Source organism: Motacilla alba, chromosome 2 (assembly GCF_015832195.1).
Source record: "Motacilla alba alba isolate MOTALB_02 chromosome 2, Motacilla_alba_V1.0_pri, whole genome shotgun sequence".
Taxonomy (NCBI): Eukaryota; Metazoa; Chordata; class Aves; order Passeriformes; family Motacillidae; genus Motacilla; species Motacilla alba.
The window spans coordinates 35,130,095-35,149,879 of NC_052017.1; the positions used below are offsets into that span (position 1 = coordinate 35,130,095).

General features: G+C 37.3%; 1 protein-coding gene across 4 annotated transcripts in view; it reads right to left on the reverse strand.

Annotated features, from left to right (window-relative positions):
* RFTN1 (raftlin, lipid raft linker 1) overlaps positions 1–19,785 on the reverse strand; it is a 96,352-nt gene that overhangs the window by 35,793 nt on the left and 40,774 nt on the right. For all 4 annotated transcript variants that reach the window (XM_038128553.1, XM_038128554.1, XM_038128552.1 and 1 more), the window contains exon 4: positions 9,503–9,611. In XM_038128553.1, the coding sequence (XP_037984481.1) occupies positions 9,503–9,611 (109 nt within the window). The remainder of the gene's footprint in view (positions 1–9,502; positions 9,612–19,785) is intronic.

The following is a 19,785-nucleotide window of genomic DNA, read 5'->3' on the forward strand; positions in this document are numbered from 1 at the left end:
TGGCAACAGCATGGCTGAATGATGAAATCCCCTTTTCTGGAAAGTACTTCTTTTACTCTCTAGCTCTCACAGTCATATGAGAACCCACATTCAAAAGCTCATTTTGAACAGTCACCTACAGGTTCTCTTTTCAAATCTATTCTGAATAAAAACACTTGGCAACTCCATTGTACAGCCCACAAAATGCTTATGATTCTGTGTTTCTTGTTCCATTATCAGCACCATAATAATCTGCTATTGACAGCAAGCATGATGGTACTCTTATAAATCTGGAAACTCAAGGATATAGATCCCATGCTGAACAGAATCATACACTTTTGTCAGCTTCAGCAATTGCTTACAAGGATATCCTGATAACATCCCGGTGGGACAGCACACAGAAAATCAAACACTTCGAGCAAGCTCAGGGTAGTATTCCACCAAAATCAATAAAAATGTGAAACAACACAAAGCAATTTAATAATGAGGATCTCTCCCAGACAAGAATTTCAAACTAATTATTTAGGAAGTGTTAGGAATTTCTCTTAACTCTTTAAGGCCAGGAGCTGGACATTTTTGAGATGTGTCCAGAGAAAAAGCAGTTTTCCTAATGTCATCAAGGCACTTGAATTTACAGCAGTCCTAAATGGTCTCAAGGCTTACACTTTCTAAAGACCTGGAAAAAAACACCTTTAAGACTTAGGCACTAAACATTTCATTAGTAGGTTTGCTAGATGGTTCATTATATAACAAGGTACTGAAAGAATTTCATAGAAACCCAGAAACAATTTATGAAGAACACACACATCAAAAATGCGCTTAGAGAAAGGTCATTTTCCAGGAGCAAGGAACTGATTTTCTGATGGTCAGATTCATTTCATTAGCTCTGCTGTGAACTTTGGGAAAGACTGCTACTTAATCCTACTGATGGCCAAACATATGGCCTTGCAAACAACAGCTGGTTCATTTTGCTCAGAGCTGTCTATTTAAACCAACTATGAACTTAGTAAAAGAAACACCTTGTCTGTCTGTTTATTTAGTTGTTGCTTTTATAAGAACAATGTTAAAGGCATTAGGCATCATAATGTGCACCAGAAACCAGATCAGTGCATTTCTCTACCTTCTTCTTAGGATTCAAGCAAATCTCCTTTGAAAACAGACAGCAGCAGGAATCTTCATGCAAAAAACACGATCTTGTGGTTTGAGGAGAATGCTATGTACTGCATGCCAGGAGATGGAACTGGAAAAGTATGCTCAAGACTACAGTCTTCCAAATCTGTCCTCCTCCATTAGTGTTTAGTAGAACATGTTTCATCATAAATACTGTACATCCCCCTTCTAGTTTGCTCATTTATGGAAACAGATGTTTAAAATTAAGACAGGCTTTTAGTCTGCCTCTTGTATTTTCCGTAGCTCTCACATGCTCTTTCCTTAGAAGACAGGAAGAGTCATCAAGAGTTTACTGCTTATTTCAAAACCAGCTAAGCTTAGCTAATGTTTTAAAGGAGGATTTAGTTCTTTCGATATAGCTCAAAACTTTTGAAACTTTGGTACTTTTGCATCTCTAATAACACATTACCAAAAAAAAGAAAATTCTCCTAATCAAACAGCAAAGCATCAACTGCTCATAGTTTTTCTACCCTATTACTCTGGACTGTTTCACTGCTTCCAGATTTCAAAACCATGCAACCTTTCTGACTAGAATGCTCCTTTGTTTAAGCCTGTACTTCCCATGCATTTTTAACCTTTTCCAGTTTACAGTCACCAAATTTTGTATTTGAGATAGATCATTCACATTCATATACATAGAAGCAAATACAAATGTAGCTTTTAGCGAGTGAAATCCCAGTCTACATTCAAGTTTTCAAATTATCAAGTATCTTCATGGTTAATTACGTCAAAATAGGCCATGAGGGATAAAACAATGGAGGAATGCCTTGGAAAATGCTGCCATAATCCCAAACCATTGATCTGCCATTTTAAGATCTCACTGCAATTGATAGAGAACAAGGCACTGAACAGGGCAAGAAAGCAAGCTTTACAGTTTTACAACATGTTCCTTGGTAGCAGCCTTTGCAGAAGGGAACTGAAGGCTACAAACAGCACAGGGAGAAGAAATGTACTGAAGCAAGGAGCTACTGCAACTTACTGCTGTGCTGAAAGAAACAGAAGGTGGAATCTCAAGGCAGTGCTGCAGGAGATATTAAATTACAGCAAACTACACATCTCCTGCTACTCGAGCCAAGAAAGGGGTGAGATTAACAACTTGAAATTCCTCTCTGGCTTGCATGGTATTCACTCCTGAGAACAATATAACCACGCTACACATGCAGTGCAGCACGGTGCAAGTACACTTGCTCCTTTCAACATATTTCATTAGCTGACAGGTCTTGAAACCAGTATCATCCTCTGTGGTCCTGGATGTGTTGATTCTTCTCAATCCTCGTATTCTAGCACCTGTTCCTTCACTGAAGGCGAAGAGTGAATACTGCTGGCCACATGCTACAAAGATTCAGTGAGTGTGGTATTTGTCCAAAAGCCACATAATAGACCTGAATACTCCCACCCTTCCCCTAACTCTGAAAAAAAGTCTTGAAATTATTCACATAATTTAGGATTTATTCCATACAATTTGTTTTAGACTTGGGAACAACTGCTAGAGAGCAGCCAGCTATGCTCACATTCAACCTAAATATTTGATATTCACTTAAAAAATAAGTCTGTAGAAATTCTGTTCCAAGCTCTTGCTGTAGAGACCTGGCATTTTCAAAATGCAGACCATGTTCTGTGCAGGAATCTTTAGTGAGTAACTCCTACACTAACTGGTGAACATAAGCAAGGGGAAAATAAAGATTTACGGAGGTGTGTGGTTGATTGTTGTAGCTAAAAACCATTTTAGTAACTGGCGATAATGTGATTCAATGTGAGTGATTTTAGTCCATCTCTGTTCTAGGCAGTGAAAACAAACAAAAAAAAAAGGTTCAGTGGTATTTTAAAAAGTAGAAATTCAATCTCAAACTTACAGGCTTTACATTTAATTTGCAGGGAATACTACTTTTATTTTTGTATCAACTGAAGAGTGTTTCTTTAAAATCACATTGTTTCATCAAGCCATCTGTTACTCATAGCCAAAATTACAATTTGAACAATTTGCTGGTAATCTATCTTAGCACAGTATAAAATACTATCATATTTATTGTTATTTAAAAAGTTTTTTTTTTCCCACCAGACAGAAGTAGGATCATTAAAAATATCAACTACATACTTTATAACATCTATTTTTGTCTTGGGCAAGGGGATGACTTGAAAGCTGGTGGGGGCAAAGGATTATAAAAGCACTACCAGGCTCCTGGGAGAGTCCTGAAAATAGTTTTGCAATGTCCATGGAAGATATATATCAACACCACTCTTACAGGGCTTAGTCAAAAGAACACAAGTTGAAAGAAGCTTAAGCAGGAACAGATGTTTCCCTTCACACCAGGCTGTTTAAAATAGAGTATATGCTATTTTTTACCATCTCTTGTTATATATACACTAAGAAAATGTTAACAAAATGCACTTTAATAAATATTATCACAGCAGATTACAAACAGCTGAACTATTGATGTTGAGTTTCAAGTTCCACTTCATGACCATATCTACAGCTAACATCCAAATACGTAAAAAAAAACAAAAACAGGGGCTCTGTTTGGACTGAAAACATGCAGAAAACAAAGCTGTCAGCTAAGTGCTCAGCAATGGTTTTCATTACAATGCACTGAAGAAATAATGTTGTATTGTTCTCTTGCAAATACCCTGGAGAGTGAAGGTTTTGTGGTGGGATTTTTTTGGGTTTGTTTTAAGGACAGAAATTATTTTAGAAGAGATTGAGATCGCATCTAGGTAAAAAATCCTAGATAATAAACAATCCTAGATAATTCTAGAAGTGTCATTTTTTAGCCACAGAGATAAATCTGAACTGCTTATTTATTTGAAGAATAAACCTCTGTGCAGTATTAAAGACTCAATTTTTTCCCCTTTTCTCTTTTACTGCCACCTGCTCTGACTGTACACCTTGCAGGAAACTTTGGAACAGACCAGCTAAAACATATGTAAAATAAAGAATAATGCTTAGGATTACAATAACCATCTAAGGACCCCTGGTACCAACAAAGCAAACACAGACTTCACAAGAGATCACTGTAAGACTGCAGCATCCAAGTCAAGAAATCCACCAACACATCAGTGTTCCTAAGAACCCAAAGGCTGCATCTCTTTGTTCCTTCTAAAAAATAAATCTCAATGTAAAGATTAAGACATGAAGATTAAATAATGAAAGAGATAAGAATATGACAAATGCTGGAACAGCTATATGAACCCCAGCATTTTTATTATTCTTACTATTATTATCAGAAAAAAATTATAATATCAATTATGTTCACATTCATTATTTTCTAGGAAATTGCAGACTTCTGTCTTCTCATTTCATTGTCATGCTGTTAACAAAAAAATAATATAAATACATTTTTTTAGGGAGACATTGATATGTTTCTCATTGTCCACACCCTCTTGCCATTTCCTAATTAGATGCTGAAGAGAGTTTAAAAACTCAGAAGCTGAGAGTTCAGAATAATTTCATATTGCTTTCATGCAAAATACAGGTATGTGAAGCCCCTTGTTTCAATCACACAAAACAAATGTTCATTCTGATGTGAGTAAATATGTAGAAAATAAGTGAATCCCTCCCCTGACTAGAAACTAGAAAATTTATGGAAAAGATTTTAAAAGCTCTTGAAAATTTCTATAGGTATTTAGCTGTTATTTTAGAGGAGAAACCGAGGTCCTCCTAAATACTTCAAGCCTGCTTCTATCTTGCAACTTAAGCTGGAGAATTAACCTGTCTTTTAAGAGCAATGCTAGCACAAAAATTCTTCACCAATTAGAACTGTAACACTGATGACTCTCCAGAAAACAAGGCACAAGAACTAAGACAGCAGTAATTCTGAAAACTCCAAAACAGCTATGGATCTAAGGAAGGGAAAAAATCAATAGAGCAGAATAGAAGGATTTCAATTATTTAAATTAAATCACCAAAGTAGAGAAACATGCAGTGAGAGTGATCTATAGCTTTTCAGGGGGTGTAGCAGTTCCTTATCCAGCCATTAAGCCAGTCTCCTGCCTGAGGCTCCCTCCAATGAAGAGAGGACCGATAACAGCAGGGGGATCAAACTGCTCCAAGAAATGTCTTGCCCTTCAGAAGCACACTGAATTCACCTACAGTTTAGCAATGCATATTAATTTCCAGAGCATGAACTAAGACTTGAAACATTTTCATGGCATTCCTGGTAACATTTACTTTTGTATAAAACTGTCAAGAGGGTTCAAATACAGTAGATCCTTTCAGCAATGCAGGACGAGAGTTCTTCACACAAGTGTTAGTATTGCACAGCCCTTCTTTCAAAATAGTGCAATTCTCTGCTCAACTTGCCTTTGTACCAGAGAGAGCTGGGAGTCACTCTTCCAGAGGCCAACTCTAAATCACCCACATGGGTGGCAGCACCCCTGCAATGTATTTTCTCGGCAGATTCCTCCTTGGAGTCCCACTCACTTATGTCTGAGAGGTACCATCGTTTCCATGGCCCAGCAATGCTATTACTAGGCAATAAAATAAATCTCAAGAAACTTACTGGCAAAGTCACTGTATCTGCAGGAGTCAAGATTATTTGTGGGGTGCTTTGGACTACAGAAGTTGTTCTGATGATTAGTTAAGGGAGTGACATGTTACTGGCAGCTTCGGAGCCAGTGATGGTAATGATTTGTACTCACTGAACTTGACTAAGACACAAGAAAGGGAACAGCAAAGAGCAGATGTGACACACACTGGCACAATAAGTATCACAAAGGTGTTTCACAATGGCAGTCCTGTTAAAAGTAGAACCAGTCCACTTTGGAAAATGAAGAACCAATTACTCATCTGTACTGCCTTAGGCTTGCAGGAAGAAATTAGACTCATTTCTGAAGCAAGTACGGCCAGAGCAGCAGGGAGAGATCTGTGTCTAGCCAAAAACACAAAAGAAAGATGCCTGCATTTGGATTTCAGTTAACCTGCACCATTTTTAAACCATGCTCTTTTCTGTGCTTATCATGCTTCCTACTTCCACAGGGACAAGAAATGTGAATCCTGTAATGGTGTCACACTGAAAAAAAAAGATACTGTACAAGAATTCCTTCTGATGGTGCATTATTAAGGAGTTAACCAAGGATCCAAAAATGTGCTTCTGAAATTTTATTAAGTCAAAACTGGGGAAACATGGTACCCAGACAGGGAGAAAGAATCCTCCATTTCTTAACCTGTCACCAACATGGCAAAAATGTGAACATAAAAGTGTTCTGCCTGTTACAGTTTTAGACATGTACCAGATTGTAGATTCTAGACATGTATCAGATTGATAGAGAAAACAGAGGTCATGAGAAATATATCTGGCATTCATATATGAATGTGTGTCCAAAATAAATTTTTACTTGGGATGTCAGCCTAGCTCCTCCTTCCCTTACTTGTCTCCATAGACTGCAGAGAACACTCTCAGATGAAGAAATGAGGATACAGAGAAACAAAAAGCAACCAAGGAAGTAATTAAAGGCTATCCTATTTGATAGGAGACATAAGTCTAAATATTACAAAATATGGTATCTTAGAAGTAACATCTCTACTTTCAACAACTTCAGAATGATCTGAGCCCCAGTGATCAAAGTCCAAAAGTTAGCTTTGCTTATTAAAAAGCAGGTGAGCAAATCTTTAATCTCTGTTTAGCCTGAGAGCGAAAGACAGGAGTGTTAATACCAATACAGCAATACAATTTATACACAACAGTTTAGTTACTTCTTTCATTGCCCACTAATTATGTATCAAAGACACTATGGGACTGTTTGAGATCTTTAGGACAGGTTAAGTCACTCTAGATCCACATGGGTATCAAAGAACAAGCACAGTGTGGTGATGTCGACATGACTTTAAAGTATAGTAACAGCGTATTTTATGCAACATCATGTCCTCAACATTTAAATATTCCCTGTCTTGCCATAGCCAGAAACTCTGGCAGAAAAGCAGCGGAGAGAGTGGAGAACTGGGACAAAGTCCAGCAGCACAAAAGATCTCAGCAACAGAACAAAGGTTTGACCAGAGAGTCTTCTTTGTCATTTCCTAAAGGTTTTATAGTCAACATTGTACTGAGGCATTTTGCTTCTTGCTCACCAAAACATTCTCCAGGTGAAATAACCTCCTTTTACACATTTATATATAGTTATAGAAGAAAAGCACATATTACCTATTGCAAAATTGTATTGTGTTTGCAGAAGGAAGCAGTTAATATTCAATATTATGTACAATTTCAATGCAACAAAAAGTCAATCCAGAAAAGTTATTAAACTTGCATCCTTGTTCAAACTCAAGGTAAGTCATACTTGCTCAGCAGTGCACAATAAAATTAATAAAATTAATTTTCTCAGTGTATAGGAATTTTTTTAGTAAGGTCAGGGAGAAAATTTTGACTTCTTATTCTGTTTTGAAAATATGGCTATTCTGTGTGGTTTGGGTTTTTTTTAAATACAGTAATTTGCAATACACTAAGATGCTAAAACTGTGCTAAAAGGCTCTGTTATGTAAAGCATATAAAAAGATAAAGGATTTTCCTATTCAATTACAACATTCTATTAACTCCTATTGTATTCTACAGTTTGAGAAGAATTATAAGGCCATTCATTTTTTAAAGAAAGGAATTGCCTTCTCTAACAGCTTTTTGTTACTACTTTATTTGAAGAACATTCTTTATTTTTCCATTTATCTTGTTTGTAAACATCTGGTTTATATGCCCTTAAAAGCAATGGATATTTTTGTTGCTCAGACAAATTAGTTAATATGACAATTAATTCCTACTCCCAAACAAGTCTTGTTTCCTGAGTTAGATTTACATAAAAGTGTTGAGACTTTCACAATGTGCATAATCAGATACAGTGACACAGCATGCACTTGACAGCAACAGCTTCAAAGAACTTCAAATTTCTCTACATCAAATAACATCTGAGGATGAGCGACATACTCAACCTACAGAGAAACAGTAAATATACATTCTAGCTATTAAAATTTAAATTATTATCTTTCAAAAAGGGATCTTCATAACCCCATAATCAAATGGCTTCTATCAACAGAAACATTTCCATGTCTAGAAAAGCATTCTAAAGAGTCTCAGAATTGGATATTTATGGAAATAAGATGACTCCTGGATTGTCATTTTGTTTTCATGTTATCCATACTCTTTCTGAAGTTACAAATGCAAAGACATTTTCTGTTTCAATGATGCACAATTTTGCTACCAGTTGTGACAGCTATGCCTATACTTCTACTCTGACTCAAAGAACTGAAGAACAAAATCAAACATGTTGAAACTGGTACACAATAACTACACCAGTTTTTCCTAAGTATGAATATATTGAAATAATCCAAGATAACATCAGAATAGTAGTGTAATAACACAGTTTGACCTGAAACAAAATTTGGGCTCACATTTTTCAATGTTATTATGTGTTCAGAAAACTTCAGTTTGTTTTGATACCAAAATCTATATATATTTAAGTATCAGATAGTTACAGCTGCATTGTTTTTAATCCAGATCTTACAATTCACAGTAAAAATGGAAGACTGATGATCAGTGTAGTCTGTCAAGCTGAGTCCCCATCAAGCTCACAAAGCCTGTGCTGTAGTTTATTCTAAAAATTTTCTTAACTATTATCACTGCAAATGGACTAAAGCTAGGGGAGCATGCCTACTCACACCCTGTGGCTAAATAAATACACTACTCAATGCTAGTTTATATAACATGCAACAGCACACAACAGATGCTGCAGAATTTAAAACAAGCACAATGTGAATCTGTTTTCACTAAAACGGACATAACCTCCTAATTTCCAGTCTGGCAGAATATTACAGTGTCAAAAATAATTTTAAAAAGGAGGCAATAGATAAAGAATTGCAGTGTTCTCTTCAAATTTCCTAGTATATATTTAATACTTAACTGAAAGCAACAGTCTTCTGGTTCACAAAAGTATTTAGGTTATCAGTACCATCTCTATTAAACACCATGTGATATTGAAACGAAACTTAAATAATCTGGGGGTAAAAGGCCTTTAGGTAAAGCACTATCCAATAGGATATCTGGACACTAAAACAGAAACTATATATATTGTTTCAATACAAAATGTTGTACATTGTAGGACCATCTTTTACATTGGTATAATCTGTGGGAGGTCATTCTCCTGTGACACTACAAGTAAGTTTTTAATAATAGGATCAAACTTGTTTCTCTCAAGAAGTATAACTGCTGTTCAGATATTTTAAATTACAAAACACCAAATTCTAGTGCAGTATTTCAGCTAGTCCAAGTGATACATATCCCTACTGCCAAGCTGACAGAACTAGAAACAGAAATTATAGTGCAAGTAAAAGCATACTGTGTTTTGCGGGTTTCCCCCACCTTTTCTTTTTACTCACTTTCTTAATAAAATCGGGGATCTCCTTTTTCTCTGAAAGGTGGTTTAAAGAGGAGCAGCATTCTACCTCCAACACATATCCTTCACTATTGACGTCACCTTTTGAAGACCTAAAGAGGCAGACAGAAAAGAAGGATCAATTTCTGTTGTTACAACTGGATATCCAGATATCCCGTTTTTGAGTATTTCTCCTGGAGAGCCAAACCTCCGACAAAACTTTGGTTCCCATACATTCCCCCCACTGAGCTCAATACAGTTCTGACAAGTAGCAGCTACAGTATCTCACCAACACGCTAGGGGAGCAGATCACACCAATGACTGCAGATGGTGGGATGCTTCAGGGACTTCCAGATTTCTTTTTCTGTCCAAGAAACACTTTGGCAGTGTGTCATCTAGGGCCATCATCAAGATGATGCATGGGTGATGTAACTCAGGACATACAAAAAGAAGGTTCCAATGCAATGGTCTCACAGATGCTCTGCGCCCCACAGGGCAGCCTGATATAAGATGCATTTCCGACAGCAATTAAAAGAAACCCCTTCTCTTTATCTACAACTGTTCAAGACAACATCTAAAATAAGGAGCTAATCAAAATAGCTTAACCTTCAGTCTTACCTTATGTTTTGTTTTTGAGAAATGTAAAGCTGTGCCTAAAGTCCCCTTCTCTTTCAGAAGAGGCTAACTAACTCCTAAAATAATTCAAAGCAAATGGCATCTGCCATATGCATTTGCTGAACAAATGAGCACTGTGGGAATAAGGTATTGGTCAAAATATGCCAAGGGACTGTTTGGAAGTTATACTGAATGATCTTCAGAAACAGTCTGCAGGCAGTGGTACTGAAGGCAGATTTCATCTCCTCCAGACTCCCATGAAAGGAAACTGATACACCTGATCAACAGAAGATGTCTACACAATCACTTGCTTTCTCAGTTTTTCAGAAGAACACATAGAAGAACATTAAAAATAAAAGCAAGCCTGTTATTCTTGGGATTAGTAACAAAGCAGTTATCTAACATTTCCCAGAGAATCAAAAGATCTAGTTCCAAGTGAAGAACTAATCCTGGTCAGCAGGTGTTTGATGTCTGGGAACCTAGAGGACAGACAAAAAGGTACTAAAGTTTGAACTGGGAGTGCTGAGGAAGCAGCAAAACAGGGGCTTGGCAGTCTTGCCATGCTTGCAAAAGCAAGCCTGTGCAAAAGGCTTGTTCTGGGGACTGGGACTGTGTGACACGTAGCTTCAGCTACAGATGGTCCCAGGGGCTTTCCCAAGACACTTCCAGTTCCCTGGAGCCATGCGATGCGTGGGCTGCTGACTGCAAACTGGCAGTGTTTCCTAGGCAATACTGCAGACTTTTGCTATATTTGATCCTCCCACTTTCACACAGGCTACACTCTCACCTCATTTCTCTTATCTCACTTATACCTGAACAGTAGCATACATAACTGCAACAGTAGCATACATAACCTGGTAGCAGACTGTGCATTATTTGGTAACACTGAAGACCTTTCCCTATTTGTTTATTCCCTCTTTTCTAGGTTCTTCTTACAACCTGTGGTTCCATTCTCTACTTCATTCTGAACAAAAATTTTAACAAAGTGTTAAAATAAAAGTTAAAGTGTTCATGAAAATTTTCCAAACATCTTTATAGAATTTACACAGGTCATTACTGGGAGACTAACAGTATTCCAGAACAACTCCTCTGCAACAGGTACACATAAATTAATTTAAGCAGCAAGAACAACTTTGTCAAAAAAATAAAAAATCATTTTGAGAGGGACAACACATGTACTGTAGACAACCACTTTTGCTGTTCTAAAGTCCTAGATAAGAAAATCCATCCTGTGCAGATTTTCTGCCACCTATGAACTAGAGAACATAAAAATAAACTTTAGAAACCCTCCCTGCTACTGTACTTACAACCAGACCTACTTTTTTTTTTTTTTTTTATCTGAATATGACTAACACAGGAAAAGTAGCCCTGATGTTATCTAGCCACCTTCTAGACAGAAATAATATGAACTAGGGCTCTCTAATGCTCAAGCAATCAATTAACTATCAAAACTGCCACTCAATATTGCAAAGTCAAGTCCACACAACATCACGCGAAGCAAATACAACCCTCCAGTGCTTTGGTTGTTGTATAACTACAAACCAGAAGTGTGGTACCAGCAACAGGCAGCAAGGAACCAAGCCCTTTTTAGACAACCAATTCCATTTTAAGGGGACAACTGCAGAACTCTACAAATGCAAGGAACAAACATTTCTACTATTTCCCTTCTTGGACAGAAGGTCCCTTCCAGCCCAGCTGAGGAAGCCACTCCCTCCCCGAGACTGTAAAATGCTACAGTTCAAATTCAAAGTCAAGATATCAAATCCAGGAAATTAAGTATGTGTCATGCTATTTTATGTGCCCACCCATTTGGCAAAGGCTGTTGATAACTCAGGCACTGCTGTGACCCACATGAAAATTCACTATTCTAATTCCTCTGAAAGAATGAGAAAGATTGTATTTTAATGTTTAAATCCCCTGGCTACCTGAAAAAATAAATCCTTTTCAACCTATATTGGTAAAGTTTATAGACAGGTCTAAAGAAGAGAGAAGCTGGCCCTGAACCACTCTCTCCTAATTCCTCTCCTCCCTCTGAACAGCTCCCTGAGCTCTGATTTTGTGCAATTTTTTGAGGACCTGCTTCCAACCTCTTTGAAAGGAGTTAAGAGTTACCTGAGATACAGATTATATGCATAAAAATATAGTGATTATTACTGCAGCTGCTTAAAATGTTCTGTTTAACTCCTTTAAGAAGCACTTAACTTTAAAATACACTTGCTGCTTGGAAATATTTAATTGGAGACAATTAATTCCTTCTCTAACAGTTTGGGGGCTGCCTCTGCACTAGGACTCATAAAAGAAATGGCATCAAATACAACTGCACTCTGTTATGAACATTATTTTACAGAACACACTTAACAGATCCTACTAAATGCCATAAAATCCTTAGTTAAAATGTTCCAATAGAAGGACTCTGTATTTCCAAGAAGTATTTTTCCATACTCTCAAGTAAATTATGTCTAATATGTTAAAAGCAAGTCTTTTGTTTATACTGGTAGTTTTTACCTTTTTAGGAAAGCTTTAAAAGCCTGTTATTCTGTCAAAAACAAACAAACAGAACAAGTACCATAGTTTTTCATGTGAAAATAATAAATACCTGTGGATGTCACAGACCACAAAACCAATACTCTGAGCAAAGCTATGTGGGCAAGGAATTGTTTCTAGTCTCTATGCAATAAACAGTGCATTTCATACATGTATCACAAAGCATGCCATAAATATCATAAAAGTCCCTCATAAAACTCTTTGAATATTATTAGTATAGCCATAGATAAGTAGATAATTATAGGTACAGCCAAATTCTGTATTAACAGAAATTAATGTAGTTTTAGTTTTATTAATTCAATGGGACTACTTTTAGGACCACTTTCACTGGAAACTATGAAATAGGACCCCCCACTAAATGTACAACTGTCAAGATCCCAGAAGCATGAGAAAAAGTCCAAAAAGCACAGTTCTGTGCTCTTGCATTCCTCTGCTCTCTTCTGAAAAAGGACTGATGTCCATCGTGAGAAATAACCCAATAATCCACACCCAGGAGTCTCTTACCAGTTTATAGCACAGGATGTAACTGAGAGTCCAACATATAAAATACTTTAAAATTAAAGCAATGGGTTTATGTAAAGTTGATTTTCACTTTCCCATCATAAAATATTTCTCAACGAAAAGCAGAAAAGAGAAATGCTGAGATCAGTTTGGTTAAAAAATATGTAAGCACCAGCAGTTCTGAAGATATTCCTTTTCTTCTGGATGCACAGTCATCAAGTTCTTCCTTTTCTTTTCCTCCTCCTAAGCTGGAAAATTGAATCTTCCTCCCTTCATTCCTGCAAACATTTGGGTGTTTTGTATTACCTTTATTCCTCTGATTAAGAAAAACACTGGGTTAATAATTTAAAAAGGTCCAGCCCTGAAAGAAGCACACCTGGATACACTAATGCTGTACCTTTCTTGGAAGCCAGGATGAACTGGAGAAGCTGCTACATCCAGACTCACTACAACACCCTCTACTCACTGTAACACATTTTGGGATACCTGAGAGGGAACACAAGGGACAGTGTGAACAGCACTAGCACTTTCCCTGCAGTGAGGAAGGGCAGTCTCCTGCCTCCCACCCCAGGAGAGAACAACCACTAGTTGGCCACGGAGATTGTCAGAAAATTTCATTGCAACTTACACACCCTGGGCTTTCATTTGTTTTTCTTTGTTATACGTTGTTTGTTTATAATTAACAATTTTCCTGAAGAAGGGCTCTTCTGCCACTGTAAGTACCCTCAGTGCTCACCACAGACAGCCTTAACCATAGGACAGCAAAGAGCTGAGGTGGAATTTCAGTCTACCTGATGCCGAGCAGAGGGACAGCATTCACAGACCTGGTGGGGTGGGGGTAGATGGTACCTTCAAATTTTACCAATATGGAAAGGGGTCAGGACCACAGACTTCCAAAAAGTGTCATCCTGAATCCTAAACAGATCTTCTAGTGCCATTAAACAAGAAGATTATACATTGAATAAATAAGATTTTAACTTATAATTGGAAGTTCACTGGCCAAAAATATGTTACAATGGTTGTTTCACTAGGTTGTCATTTCCTGCACAGCTGTTTGCTGTTAAGCACCATTTCATGGTAGAAAAACCATAACCAGCTGTGGAGAACCGGTAACTTACACAGTAACTATTAAAGCTGACAACTTGGTGTCCCACACAGACTGGATTTCCAATCCTTGTCAGATACAAGAAGGAGCTGAGGAAGACAGCATTTGGTCCTAATCATCCTAAAGTTCCCTATGCCCATGAGCTCAGCAAGCCAAAACACACTTGTAAACTGCACAGACACTCTAAAATTACTATTTCATTAAGATGACGCTAAGAATTTGAGCAGAGTTTTGAGATTTTCCACTACACAGGAATAGCTCAACCATTCAAACAGAACTGTACCATTCAAATAGCTCTATCATTCAAATAGAACATAACAAACTAGTCTACATTACAAAACAATATAACCACACCAAAGTGATTAACATGAGCAGCTGGTATCTCTACATTAACATGAGCAGCTGGTATCTCTACACTTTCAGTTTAAATTTCCAGCAAAACTAGAGTATCTGAAAACCAAAAACCCAACAACTAAAACTCCATAGGTTTTATGATGCCCAGCCAAAAACGACACTATTTTTATAAAAATAAAAGCAGGTATATTGCATGCTAAGAGCCAAGTCTAACCCATGTGACACTGTTTTAATGTTATTACCTAAACGTTTTCTTTACTATAGGAAATCTTTTCACTGGAATATGTATTGTTTGTTAGTAAAATTTTAAAACTTTTTTTAATGACAGTGTATAAAGTTTCTTGAGAAAAGTTTGGGCATGTATTGATACACAGGCATCTTTAATGTGCAGTGTTTATAATTTTCAGACTACAGATGAAAGGACATTTATTTTGGGTCACTGTTAAAAGTTTTTGTGAGGAAATATGTATTTCTTTGAACTTGTAAAAGATAACAAGCCTTCAAAACTCAAACCATTGTCCTTTGAGCTAAAGGAAGATATCTGTGGACTCTTGGGCATGAAATAAATATTATCTTTTCATTAAGTTGAAATCAGCCCGCTGAGAGCAACAACACAGACTACATTTGCACACAAACCTGTTTGATCCCTAATGCTCATGAAGGTAAATTCAGACATTTCTCATCTTCAAGCTTAAATCCTACATGAAAACAAAATAGACACACACACACACATTTATATTCAAAATAAAAATATATTGTATCAATGCAAAGTACCTACTTTCACCAAAGTGAAAACACCAAAGAGAAATACCAGCAAAATCAGGAAACTGTAAAAATCTTTGTTTACTATTAAACTTTTGAACTCAAGTCTGTCATATTCCTTTGCAGATAAACATAGTTCTTGTTATCGAACTGATGATAGTTTGAATTTGTCAGGACTAACAGACAGAGGAATTACAGAAATACAGTCAGAATCATCTCATCAAGTGAATCTCTACAACACTCAACACCTCATTATTTTGAAGAAAAGGAAAACAGCTGCAAAGCTGTTTGAGGTCAGAACAGAAATTTGGAACATTTAGAAACTCTAAAAAAATTATTATTAAATTAAACTACTTAGTCTACTTCTGCAGAGCAATGTTTCCCTAATGGTTGCTTTACTGACTGAAGGCAAAACCTGTAGATGGTAAATCTTAAGACACAGTTGGAATAATGGAGAGAAATTCTTCAGAATACCATTTATATCCCCTGCTTCTCTATCACGGTGAAATAAAGCATCTGCAAACATGTCAAAACTATTATAAGCAGACAGTTTATGAGTCCAGATCCTGTACCTTTCCTGGTAAAAGAGAATGGAGGTTGCTTTCCAGTGCTGAGCACTTAGAAAGGGACATCAAAAAATTTTAACTGACACTGAATTTTGAAACTTTGAAATACCAGACAGGGGTATCACACTACAGGTTGCTGGGAACAAGTTAAAGCTGCTTTGTGCTATGGTTTTGTTGTAATTTTGTTTAGGGGCTGACTTAGCAATTTCTCTGCAGGAAGCAGATAACGTGCAACAGCCACAAGCTGTCCAAAATAAGAATGCACCCAAGACACCTGCACAGAGATTGTTAAAGAAAAAAAACAGTGAATGTGGAAATAAAAGGCCAAGGAGAAAAAGGTTATTGCAGACACAAAGAACTACTGATTTCTGCTCCTCGGGGGAATGTAAGAATGTGTTGCTCTCGTCATCTTGGTTAGCCAGAACCTCCCAAATACATGGATCTTCCCCCATTCCTTCCATCAGCAGAGACCCACTGTCACACATTCACACTTTTCAGGCACAAGCTTTTATTCAATTTCCTGAGATTCTAAGTGTAAATCGGTGTGAATCTACTCTTCTTAAGCATGAGTGTGAACAGCAGGCCACACCTACGCTTCACTCTTGGGGACATCCTTAAATTCAGGAAAAAAAAAAAATCTTGGGCTCAAAGACTTTCCTTCACACAACTGATACAAGATTCTTCAAGATTTCTTCCTCAAGAAACCCACCTATCTCAGAACTCAACACAGACAACAGAACAGACAACTGCTCTTTAGTTAAGTCCACTGAAATTTAGAGGGGGAAAGAAAGTATTCATGACAGTTGAATTTATTATTCTTTTATCTGACTATATTCTATGTGACTTTCAAACCACTTTCCAATCCACTGCTTAGTGTACACCATGCCATTAGATGCTACAGAAATATTTAAATTTATTATATTAAATTTAATGAGAGCAATGGCAGAGTTTTTTAGCAACTTGGTAGATTACCTTCATGCCCAGAGAGCCTCTAAAGAGTTAAACACCCATACATTTATTTCACTTTAATTGGAATGCGATGACTTTTGCACTGCAAACAATTGCATTGTGGATTTTTTAAAAAATCTGTCCCTTAATATCATATTTTCCCTAACACTTTTGGTGGATAATCCTTGGTTTTCAGCATGTACAGCTTCCATATGTGATAGGGATGTGTTTCTTCAAACGTCCTAGAACAGGAATGACTCCTATTTCCATATTTACCACAAATGATTACATAGCCAAGATAACAAAGCCAGAGATACCAGATTAAACAGAAAGCTATCAAAGTGACTTTAAAAGTCACCTTAATGTACAATGCCATTGCAAATTCACTAGGAATATTTTGAAACTACAGGACAATGGCAAAATAGGATTAAGATAACACTAACAGGTAATTTCTAATGAATTCTAATGCAGAACATGCCTCAGCACTACCTTTTCCATTTTATTGTTGAACAAATTCAGGCACTGCAAATCTCACTGACAGCAAGAGCACGGTGTTCCTGATACTCATCATCTGCTGCAGCTGGCATAACCTCTTCCTACCTTTGGGGAGGCAGAGCTATAAAACTAAGTCCTCAAAGCACAAATCAACAGTATTAATTTTAAACCATAAAACTGACATGGAAAGGTGCAACACTGATTAAACACTATTTCAATTCAAGCATTCACTTCTGTCTCTGTATAGATGGAATTGGCATTACTGTTGGCACTAATGCAACCATTTCATTTCTGTTCCATTCAGAGAACAAAAAAAGGAAGGTGCAAAACACACTGGGTATCTGCGAGACAATGGACAGATGAAGTGGAGAGTATTGAAGCCACCTGTGGTGAAACATCTGCAGCGAGAAAAGAGCTGCAGCCTCAGGTGTTCTGCAGGAAGTGCCCAGGAAGCCCAAGGATGGGCCCCCACACCAAGGTACAGAGTTTTTTATGACTCTTGGCTCCCCATGAACACCATACCACCAAAGGGATGGATTTGTACTTCACAGCATAAATGATGTTACCAGTGATCCTACAACTGTGGCCGGACTACTTTTACACCTAAAATCTTATGACAGAAATAAACACATCTGATCTTAGCCTAAGCAGACCTAATTTCTACTCATGATTTAACTGTGATATACACAGACTGCCTTGAGATGACAAGATACCTGACAGTCCTCAGGGGGAAAAATATAATTTCATCTTTATCAGCAGCGTAATGAGAAAGGTTAATTAAGAAAAATTAACAGTATGTCTTTTTTCTTCATACTGTTACATATTTTTAGTCCCCAGCTGTTTGTGGAACGACATGAACTTGCAGTTCAGATACAGGTGGTCTCTATGCAGGCCATAGTTATCCGAAATCTGTGCAACACCCATTCTCTTCATCACATTTGGCAATGCAAATATTTGTTGCACCCACACACTATGGGAGAAGCTGCTTCCATACTCTCAGCCAAACTCAGGAACATTTAAGCTACATGAAACATCAAACTGATGTAATTTCCCTTTCTGGTACTTGTTTTTTTCCTGCTTCACCACGTCTCTTCCGCTTCCCTAGGCAGTCAAAAATGACAGATAAGAAAATGCAGAGAAACGGACTGTGACTGTGAAAGGAAATATAATTGGTTCAAGACTCTCTACTGTCTTCAATTTTGTACAGTCATTTACAGCTGTCTAAAGCGTGTGACACTGGCACCCAATTGAGTGAGCAGGCAATTAAGCTTTTGTACTCTTCCACAATCACTCTGCACAGATGTGAACTACTGGACACAGTGTGAGAGCAGTATCACTGAGCACTCTGGTTGAGGATGAGCGATTCCTTCTCACACCACTAAGAAGGAATCTGCTCTTCCCTGACAGGCCTTCAGAGCTCAGACCTGGAAGATGTTGAACCCTCAAGACCTCTAACCAACAGAAGTCCTTAAGCACTTACTTAACATTACAAACTCACGAATGTAAATACTTTAATTGCTTGCAGCATGTGTAGGCAGGGAAGACAAGGCCCCAAAACCACGCAATCTCAGCCCACCATCACTCAACAAGTCCACTGCTCAGCCAAATATTCTATGCTTTAACCATAAAACTGGAAGGCATTTAAACAATAATAACAGGCAAGCCAGCATGAAGATCTGTATTAATAAAACTAAAATCAAGTCAAGGCAGATTGAGAGTTATTTTAGAAGCTCAAATTGCCTGTGACATCTAACGCTTTCATACAATTGCTAACAAAATGCAGAACCTTTTCCTTAGGTCAGAGGCTGAATTTCAAGACTGTCCATAGCCTCTATCAACTGGCTACCAGGATGAAGCAAATTGAATGGTGAATGGTTTGCTTTTTAAATAGAAGTATAAACCAGCTACATCCCTTCCTTCAAGCATCAGCACAAAGAGAGGGACTAGGATTGGCAGATGGAGGTTTAATAATCTGTCAGCTTTCAGAACTGGTCATGGTAAGAAGGGCTGGACTGGGGAATGCAGCTGATGTAGGAAACTGTAGAGAATGGCTGCAATAGTATAGGTAGCTGCAGAATTGGGGGTGGTCAGATAATATTAAATCTTTAACCAAAAATCATATGTTTACAAATATCCACATTTTAGTTTTCTTCTGGGCTATTTAACAGCACATCCTCTAGATTTTTTTTAGAAATTGCATTAAATCATAAAAGAACAGAATTCCTGTTTCATTATTCATCTTCAGACTTGATGTAAAATATTCTTAATACATTTTAAATAAGTGCATAAAGCAGGAAAGCAATCTTTTTATTTATGGAGTTTGCACTGACTAAAACTTGTATTGTTTAGAGGGAAGAAGGGCCTAAAGTCTCCGCATAAATTTAAGAAGTATGTGTT